At 37.1% G+C, this 10,955-nt stretch overlaps 1 protein-coding gene across 1 annotated transcript in view; it reads left to right on the top strand.

Annotated features, from left to right (window-relative positions):
• The first annotated feature begins 1,042 nt into the window (after window positions 1-1,042).
• usp33 (ubiquitin specific peptidase 33) overlaps window positions 1,043-10,955 on the top strand; it is a 35,237-nt gene continuing 25,324 nt past the window's right edge. Inside the window, exons 1-4 of the mRNA XM_079876045.1 lie at window positions 1,043-1,281; window positions 6,247-6,334; window positions 8,397-8,450; window positions 8,727-8,789. Of these exons, the coding sequence (XP_079732171.1) occupies window positions 6,251-6,334; window positions 8,397-8,450; window positions 8,727-8,789 (201 nt within the window). The 5' untranslated portion in view covers window positions 1,043-1,281; window positions 6,247-6,250. The remainder of the gene's footprint in view (window positions 1,282-6,246; window positions 6,335-8,396; window positions 8,451-8,726; window positions 8,790-10,955) is intronic.

The following is a 10,955-nucleotide window of genomic DNA, read 5'->3' as shown; positions in this document are numbered from 1 at the left end:
TACATAAAATTTGATTTAAATAACTACAATTATTAAAACAAATGAATTAAATTTGATATAAATAAGTAAAAACGTAATACATTTGATTAAAAAATATTAAAATAAATAAATATACACAATTTTATTTAAATTAAAATAAACTAGATAAATAAAAATATTTAAAAATAATAAATTAAAACATTGGATTAAAATAAGTAAATACAATTTACTTATTTGTTTTTTAAAAAAATACAATTTAATTAAATAAATACAATTATTAGTAAATAAAAATTTAGATAAAAATAAATAATAAATAAATTCATTTGATTAAAATAAAATACTACAAAATAAAATAAAGTATATTAAAAGTATTTATTTTGTAAATAATAAATAAAAACATTTGATTCAAATAAATAAATGTTTAAAATAAATGCCATTTTATATAAATAAATAAAATAAATGCATTTGATAAAACTAAATAACTAAAACTTGCATTTAATAAAACTAAATAAATAAAAAAGTAGAAAAGCAGTGTAGAATAATAAAATATAATAATAATAAAAATAAGATTATTAAACTAAACAATACAATTATTTTAAAAGATTATTTATTAAACAATAAAATTGTATTAATAAAATAAATAATAAATGATATGTGATATAAATAAATAAATGATAAATTAATACATTTGTATAAATAAATAAATAAATAAATAAATAAATATATTGATAAAATACATCTAACTCACATCTGCAGTGTGATTAGAAGAAGAAGAAAACCCTGCAATGATGTGATAGTAACAGAAACTAAATAGTTAACACATAGAAAATGATTAAACAATTAAAATAATACAATTTTAGGATAGGGGGTCCCTCGCACGAGATTGATGAGATTTGGGGGCCTGTGGCATCTAAAAGCTTGAACAGCCCTGCAGGTGCAGTGCTCTCTGTGGCCGCACGGGGGCGCCTGGGCTGGGACAGTCACAGGTCCCGCTGGCTCGACGCGCGTGTGCCGCTGCTCGTCCACGCTAGGCGGCGTTCACTCACTCACTCTGACTCTCACTCCGCGCAACCGGAAGGAGCTGTTTGAATGTGTCATACCATGTAGCTCTCCAGTCTGAAGTTAAACAGTCCGATGATGCCAAGCGTCTGAAAACCCGCTTTCTGCAAACGGAAGAATACTACAGATAATGTAGCTGACACAAGCCGAAAGACCGCCATCGTTCAACCGCCACTCTCTCCATCGGCAGAGCAGAAGCGATAATCGATCCATATTATTAAACCATCGTCCATTTCCCTAGAGGTGAGCTACTATTATATATCAGCGGCTGTGTGCGATCTGAAATATGGCGTATTTAAAGCTTTCCCTCCAGCTGAGTGAATATTAACCTATGCATTGACTGTGTGCAGTGATAACTGTGATGTTGTGATATGAGCTGTCAGATGATGTGACTTTAGCTTTAGCCCGTCGCGTTCACACGCCTTCTGCCTGCCCTTCATTCACATTAAACGCCTCATTCAGTGACAGTCTGCAGGGATTTCAGCTGTTCTTGCGGTTGGAACGATAGAAAGATGTGTAATTGTTGGAAAAACTGCGTTGAAGTATGTGCGTGACAGATAGCAGACAGCTAGTTGCTAACTAGCCTAGCGAATATTCTGGCTAATGCTGACGCGTTACTGGAGTGACGTCACACACACACACACACACACACACACACACACACACACACACACACACACACAGCTGAGACCCGTTACTGTACATTAATTCACTGTGCATTAATACACTGTACTGATCTGCATTAAGCCCTCCTAGTGCGCAACCGTTTGTTACATTTAAGATGTATTTTCTTGTATTCTTTAATATTTGTAACACTCCTTTATGTTAATAAAAAACTGCACATTAATGTACGTGACTGACTGTACATTAATGCACAATGCTATGTGTACTGAACAACAACATAATAATAATAATAATCGCCTTGAATAATTATTGCTATTAACAAACAGAATATATTATTATTAATAATAAGTGTTTAATTTTGATTGGTTTTTATTTAATGATTTATGTATTAATATTTAAAAAAAAAAGATTTAGTCCATAAAATGAAGGGGCCGCAAGGTAATGTTTGGTGCAAGTGTTTAGAGAAAAATGATTTAAAATAAAAAAATAAGATAACAAGATTATAAAATAAATAAATAATCAGAATAATTACATTAAAATCAAGAATTAATAAAAATTACATTAAAATAAGTAAATAAGTGAGTGAGTAAATACTGTATAACAGTACTATAATAAGTAGAAAAAAAGTAATTGAAATTAAATATTTTCCAAATAATATTTTAGATACATTTCTATTATCAATTGTTCACTGAATAAATGAAATAGACTCTTTTTTTCTTTTTTCTTTTTTTTACAAGAAACTATATAGATGCTTTTTGAATAATAGGGCGGGGTCCCTCGCACGGTGATGATCATATTCGGGGGTCCGTGTCATCTAAAAGATTGAAAACCCCTGATTTAATAAACGTTTAGCTTTTTATAAACTCACTAACCTCCTTCACTTCCCTTGTGAACGCCAGTTTGGGAAATCCAGCCATAGATGATGGAGCAGTGCTAATCAATACCATACATATGCACTTATTGTCTTATGCTTACAGTATATTTTCAGAGGAGTTAATAATATTTTCTAGGTATCTCATCTTACAGTCTGGCCTTATTGAAACTCCCATCTGCTCTTTTAGCATCCATTCATCTATTCATCAAGTATTCTTGTAAACAGCCTTTTCTGCAAAACTGGTTAGTCAGTAGATTTTTAAAGATAACATTTTATGATCTTATTTTTGCTTTCGGTTTATATTAGGTTATAAAATATGATGAGGTTGTATAGTATGTGCACAGGCCATACAAGACTGTACATGCTCTCGTATGCATTGGGCTAAGGTTATAGATTGAGTACTAAAGGCTCAGATAACGTATGTTTTTTTTTTGTGTGTGTGTGTGTGTGTGTGTGTGTGTGTGTGTGTGTGTGTGTGTGTGTGTGTGTGTGTGTGTGTGTTTCGCAAAACATTGACCTTCGCCCTGGATTTATGCCTACACTCAGTAACCACTGGGAATTTTCTACACACTTTGGAAAATTTTATTATAGATGATGGACGACTGCTCTTTATTTATGTAACATTTACAGAAAGTAAAACAGGAATTGAGAGAAATGGTCGTAGTTATTAAATGTAAAGTTTATACCTACTGACGGCTTTACTACCCTCGTGAAACATGTATAACATGTATAACATGTTAAGTACTCGATTATAATTTTTAACTGTAGTGTGTTGTTCAATATTACATTAAAGTTAGGCTAATATTTTTGAATGTGATAAATTGCAACTTATTCATAATGTGGCTACATACTATATTAATACACTTCAAATTCACAAATGTCATTAGAAATGACATTACATTTTAATTTTCCACAATTTCTGTCAGTACATTCAGCAGTACACTATAACCATATTTCAAAGACAATAGATTTATGAAACTACATTAAAAATGTACTTAAATCTTACTTAAAAGCACTCTTAAGTTCAGCTATTTGCATTTAATATAAATTTAAACTAGAGCATATTTCCTGTTAATTGCGAATCCCATGCAAGTACGTTTCAGAAAACATTGCATTCGTTTGACACCAGCGTTCTCTTAAAGTGTATTTTTCCATATGTAAGACAAGTACTCTTTCTGAAAGTCTGATAAAGTGTAATTTTTCACAAAAGTACACTTCATAAACATGTTTTTCTACGCTATGCAAATTGGCAAAAGTTTATGGCATTGTTCATGAAATAACAGATGATATTGTGCTAAACTTTAAATGCTAGCAGTGAGATGTGTTCATTTAAAGTTTGACACATGATCAGAGAGTGACTGACGCATTGCTATTGATTTCTGGCGTAATAGGCTATACTACCCAAGTGTGTGTAATATAGTGTGTTCATTTAGTCCGTGTGGCCAATATGGCATCTGTCCAGTGTACTTAACCCTGATACAGACGTCTCTGTTACGTAAAGTGACAGATCGTATGTGCAGAGATGCACAAAACCTCCTATTGCTTTTTTTCCCTGTGGTTTTATGTTAACTACTAAACATTTATTGAAGACCTTATTGAAAAAAAAAAAAGGGGTTTTGTGTTACAGTTGGAAAATGAACAAAACAATTAAAGGGATGTTTCACCGCTGGAAAGATGAATGTGTATTTAAATTGGGTCATTGATGTAGTAGAAATGTGAAATTATTTTATTAGTTGGTGCCTTCTAGACTGAGAAAAGCCAGAAAGTGTATTTTTGGCTCATTTGGATGAAAGACAACAACTCCCAGAATGCACTTGCTTCGCCGCCCTACAAGGCCACTCCCGAGCCACGCCTACCGGTTACAGAGGGCAGTGTCAGAAGAAATGATACAACTAGGCTGCTAGTTAGAGTCCTGCACGGGTGCGGGTACCCGACGGGTGACCCGCAAATTTTGCTCAAACGGGTGAAAAGTATCCAACCGTGTCGGATACGGGTGCGGGTCGGGTCGGACACGGGGGAAACACGGGTCTAAACACGGGTTTAAAACAATCACATGCAAACGTAAAATATATGCATATTTTTAGGAACACATCTACAAAAATATGCCTGTATTTCAAGTTGATAAAATAATTTAAAATCCACATCAGTTTATTTGTGCCCACGCCCTCCCAGGATCTATAACGTTACCTAGGCTACTTTCACTTTTAAAAATTCTTCATAACCGCGCGCGCGATCTGCTTGCAGTCATCGAGATGGATGCTGAGGAGTTGAAGAAAAGAATAGCTAGTGGAGTTTGTAAAGTTGTCGACAATACGTCATCAAAAATCAAGTCCAGAGTGTGAGAGAAATTTGGAGTTATCTGAAGAAAATATTGTGAAAGGCTTTGCTGCATTTTCGTGTTGGATAGCCGCAAATGTGGAACTTCATCGCCGAGGAAGCACGCAGTGAAACACTGTGGTAACAAACCAAGCAGTTCTATCGAACGGTATTTTTCAGATTTAACACTGTTAAGTATGTGTGGTGTGCAGGGCGTGTTTGAACCCAAAATTGTCAGATGTAGGCTAGACGAAATTGCGTGGCATATAGTGTTGTAGCCGCGTCTGTTCGATTGGTAAAATGTGATAAGGCTACTCAGTTTTGTGGTTAAGTTTGCCATGTTCTTCATGTACCGGCCTTTTGACAGCTTCGGCTGAAGTTGTCCTTGCGTTAATTGTTGTGTAATAACTTCTGTATGACCTGGCGACAAACATTTTTGTAAGTGTGTACAATGTGATTGGCTAAACTGATTTTATTTTGGGTGCGGGTCGGGTGCGGATTTTAATTAGTGCTGCTGTCGGAAAGCGGGTCGGATGCGGTTTTAAGCACTGCGGGTACGGGCGGGTGCGGATTTACAAAATCGGACCCGTGCAGGACTCTGCTGCTAGTTGACTCGAAACTGAAAAAATGCCGTTTTATGGTGAGATCCCCCTATGGGTGGGTTGAACACATGCGGAACGAGCTCCTCCTACTGGCTGTAGTCTCTCGCCTCTGGACAAAAAAGCCTAAGATGACGCTAAATGACGATTTGTGCATCATCGGAGGTTCTTTTCCAGACACACAATACAGAAATCTCTCGTCTCAGGGGGACATGATGGAGGGAAGCACGGTCATTCGAAAATACTACCGGGTTTCTACTGATACAAAGCTTAATGCCAATTGGTGAAGTACCCATTTAACTTTTGTCAGTAGGAAATTTTTATTTCTGGTGAACTTTGTGTTGTAAAACTATATAAAATGTTTTAATTTTAGTGTTTTAAAAAGTATTTGTGCAATTCTTGCTAATTTCCTGACCAGTGATTTGTGATTAAAATTAAGAAGACCAATTAAAAGACCACTTCATATTTTTCCAATTTTGGCTTGGCACATTTTTCTATGCCCATTGTTTATTTGGTCTTGCCCATTTCTGTGCCCATTTGTTTTGTTTTTTCCTATGGTTTCTTGGTCATTTCTTGGTGATGTTGCTGTTCACCAGGTAGTAACATGCGTCTCCTTTGACCACGTGTGTTCAGGTTTCAAGGGGATGGTCTCTGATTTCATTTGAGACACACCAGGATGGCTTATTGTGTTACTGCGTTTCTAACTATTTCTGATGTGTTTTTAATAATCAAATCCCAGCTGATATTGAAATAACAGTTTACCGATGTGTTCATCTTTCTCTCTTTTTCCAAAAGCGTGATGTCTGGAGCGTCGAGCAATGACTGCCCTCACTTGGAGTGTGTGGGGGAGATCACCAAGGAAGAACTCATTCAGAAGTCTCACGTGAGTCAAACCTTCATCATATCATTGCTTCCGCCCATTTCTTGTTGCTCAAATGTAATGTGCATTATTGAGAAAGCAATGACCCCTCATTTGGAGTTTGCAAAGTTGCACTAATAATGCGTGGCTTCCTAACAAATAAGAGCTTAGGCTGTAAACAGTGCTGTCGGGTGGAATCAATGTGCTGTTACACATTATAGTTTAAAAGCATCTGTGGTTGCTGCACCACTAATTGCTTGCTGGCGAAAGCAGATTGTTCTTTTAATAGATGTTTTCAGTAGTGTTTCCATACGTTAAACTCCGGTCAATTTTAACATTGAGCTCATTTTTTTGTCAATTTGGAGTGCTGTCAATACAGAGAACAACGACAAAAATCGGTGTTGCCTACACCGTGTTATCCTCTTTTTAAAATTTGCACCCTGTTGACTTCAATGGGGCAAGTTTTAAACCTGCTTTTAGGCTCTTAACATCCTTGATGTGTCATTACAAGTGCACAGGTCATGTGAGTGATTCCTTCGGAGTGAACGCGGGTCAATCTGACTGCAGTAGATGTGAAAGATATGAATAAAAATGATGTTAATTAAGCCAGCGCAAATACCTGTATTTACATCCTGTTTTCGGTTGAAGTCCAAAGTAGTCGATTGTCGAGTTCACGCGCGTGATCCACGCGCGTGAACTCGACAATCGACTACTTTGGACTTCAACCGAAAACAGGATGTAAATACAGGTATTTGCGCTGGCTTAATTAACATCATTTTTATTCATATCTTTCACATCTACTGCAGTCAGATTGACCCGCGTTCACTCCGAAGGAATCACTCACATGACCTGTGCACTTGTAATGACACATCAAGGATGTTAAGAGCCTAAAAGCAGGTTTAAAACTTGCCCCATTGAAGTCAACAGGGTGCAAATTTTAAAAAGAGGATAACACGGTGTAGGCAACACCGATTTTTGTCGTTGTTCTCTGTATTGACAGCACTCCAAATGTACAAAAAAATGAGCTCAATGTTAAAATTGACCGGAGTTCTCCTTTAATGTTGCAGAGCTGTGAGCTACAGTGCGTGCTGACGTTCAAAAGTTTGGGCTCACCCGGCTCAGTACAATTTTTTTTAATGTTTTTGAAAGAAGTCTCTTATCCTCACCAAGGCTGGATTTATTTGACCAAAATACAATAAAAACAGTATCATTTTAAACTGTTTTCCATTTTAAAATGTAGTTTATTCCAGTAATGGCAGATTTTTTGCATCATTTGCATCATTCATGATCCTTCAGAAATTATTCTAATATGCTGATTTGGTGCTCAATTAAAAACAACATATGTTGTTGTTGTGCTTAATATTTTCTGGAAATGGTTATAGATTTTTGTCAGAATTCCTTGTTGAATAGAAAGTTCATAAGAACAGTATTTATTTGAAATGGAAATCTTGGGAACACTTTAGTTTATGGTCCAATTCTCACTATTAACTAGTTGCTTATTAGCATGCATATTTCTAGGATATTGGCTGTTTATCTGTACTTATAAAGCATATATTAATGCCTTATTCTGCATGATCTTATTCTACATCCCTTAAAGGGATAGTTCACCCAAAAATTTAAATTCTGTCATCATTACTCACCCTCATTTTTTTCCAAACCTGTATGAGTTTCTTTCTTCTGCTGAACACAAAAGAAGTTATTTTAAAGGATGTTGGTAACCAGACATTTGATGGACCCCATTTACTTCCATAGTAGGAAAAAATAATAATATGGAAGTCAATGGCTGCCGTCAACTGTTTGCTTACCGACATTCTTTAAAATATCTTCTTTTGTGTTCAACAGAAGAAAGAAACTCATACAGGGTTGGAACAACTTGAGGGTGAGTAAATGATGACTGAACTCTGGACTGAATCTCTTTAATGTTACCCAATAGCTAAACAAATAAGCTGTAATTATGAGTTTATTGAGGCAAAAGCCGTATTAGTGGACCCTAATCTAAAGTGTAACATTATAAATGTCTTTACTGTCACTTTTGATCAATTTAATACATTTTTACTGATTAAAGTATAAATGTGTTTGTTTACAGGGTCAGTGTCAGGACTGTAAAGTCGGGGGACCGAACCTTTGGGCCTGTCTAGAGGTAAGTTATTTTGTTAAATACGGATACTCCGATATTAAAATACAGTGATTAGTAAAGTTTTTTGATGTTATACCTTATAAACCTCACCAATAAATGGCTGATATTAAAATTCTTTACTATTTTGTGTACGAAAACAAACAAATTAAATGACTTTGAAATGACTATCCATCTGGGTGGGGAAAAAAATCTCTTATGAATAGTGACATGTGAAATTCTTAATTGCTTATAATGCAGGCTACAGAGCATAATTTCTTTTCATGTTTATCACTCGTTCAGAACGGCTGTTCATATGTTGGCTGTGGAGAGTCTCATGCGGATCACAGCACTGTCCACTCTCAGGTTAGTCATCGTATTCTCTGTTTCTACCATTCCTTAGCTCCTTTTCAGGTTTTGAAAATGTCTAAACATTTTGTGTGTTAATATACCCTTTTTTATTTATGGTTTACAGAATATTTTATTTAGTTTAATACATGTACTTGCAGCTTGTGACGTTTCCACCCACAGTGAGCTGTCATTGTACATTTCAGACATGATGTGTGATCCTCATAGCGATTACATTTGTATGTGGATTTAGACGGGTGGATCTGATCCCTGATCACATGTGTCACTCTGTGTTGATTTCACGCCTGTTATTCTGAATGTGACCGGAGGTTTGAATGACGAAATGAAATCAGTGAAGTGTGATTTCCCAGCCTGGCCTGTGGCTGAACTCATCCATTATTAATAAGCGCTCCGGTGGGGATCTCACTTCCCACTAAAGCCCACTCTGATTACCCATTACCAAACCCCACAATGCTGTCTGTGTGAAAACCTCTGAGAGAAGACAGCCATCAGACATACTTCCCTCACAATAACCTGCATTTGTTGCAGTAAACAAAATGCAGGCCAGGTTTTTTTCTTACACTAAATGGTTTTCCTCTAGCAAGGGCCTTGTGGGTATAAAGTACTGCAGGGATGATGTATTTTTGTTGACCGACTCTGAATAGCATCACACTGGTTCCCTCGACAAAAACCCAATAGGATTTTTCCATTGGCTTTTGGATTATTGTAGAAAATAAGCAATGCAACAAACATACTTTTATGATTATTAAGGGCCCTACACACCGGGACGAATATCGGCGTGCGTTATTCGCCAGCGTTTTTCAACGCGTTTTTTGTGTTCACACCCAAGCGATTTTCGCTGACGATGAGCCGAGTGAACATGCAAATTCATTCCCTGACATTAGATGGCGCTTAATGTAAAACAGAAATACCCCGGTACACAAGGTGCAATACCACTCCATAACAGTTCTCTTTTATCAAGATTTTTGTAGTCGCTGTCGCGTTTGTCATATAGTTCTTTATGTTCCGACACCAACGAGACCAGCAGCTCCACATTCATCTTGCCTTGCATCTTCCTCGTCTTATTTCTTCCCGGCAGTGTAGACGCTACTTGGTGTATATCTTCTTTGCCGTTACGTATGTGTGCTTGGCAAGACCGTTTTGTGTTTGAGCGCCCCCAAGTTGTGTTTTACTGTAACTTCAGAAGCTCCAGACACGTGAACAAAAGCGGCAATCTCATTGGTCGGATAGTTTTTGACGTGGCGCGTCAAACCCAAAAAACGAACCCGAGGCGTTTTTAAAAAAATGACGCTTTTACGCGTGGCTTTTTTCGCGCCTTTAAGGCCTGTTCACACCGGGGCGAATTTCGCGCGCGATATTCGCCGACGTTTAACGCCTCGTGACTAAACAAAGGGCGCCAATGTGAGTGTGCACACCGACGTGAAAAACGCCACGCGTAAAAGCGTAATTTTTTAAAAAACGCCTCGGGTTTGTTTTTTTGGTTTGACGTGCCGCGCCAAAAACTATCCGACCAATGAGATTGGCGCTTTTGCTCACGTGTCTGGAGCTTCTGAAGTTACAGTAAAACACAACTTGGGGGCGCTCAAACACAAAACGGTCTTGCCGAGCACACGTACGTAACGGCGAAGAAGATATACGCCAAGTAGTGTCTACACTGCCGGGAACAAATAAGACGAGGAAGATGCAAGGCAAGATGAGTGTAGAGCTGTTGGTGTCGGAACATAAAGAACTTTATGACAAACGCGACAGCGACTACAAACATCTTGATAAAAGAGAACTGTTATGGAGTGGTATTAAGCGCCATCTAATGTCAGGGAATGAATTTGCATGTTCACTCGGCTCATCGTCAGCGAAAATCGCTTGGGTGTGAACACAAAAAACGCGTTGAAAAACGCTGGCGAATAATGCGCCGATATTCGTCCCGGTGTGTAGGGTGCTTTACACGTTTGGTTCATCATAATAATCTTCGCAAATTAACACAACTTTTAGGAATTTAAGTCTAAATGCAATCAGCAGAAGTAAAAAGCTAAACGGGCCATAAACAAACTACATCACGGTCACATAACTTCAACGTCACCACCTTTAAGGCCCTGGTATTTACACCTGGTATTAAGATGCGTTTTGTTTGATCGGGGCACAAGTGGACGACGCTAAATACAGGTG

The sequence above is a fragment of the Squalius cephalus genome (genome assembly GCF_949319135.1).
Source record: "Squalius cephalus genome assembly, chromosome: 7".
Lineage (NCBI taxonomy): Eukaryota > Metazoa > Chordata > Actinopteri > Cypriniformes > Leuciscidae > Squalius > Squalius cephalus.
This window is presented reverse-complemented; position numbering and strand designations above follow the sequence as displayed.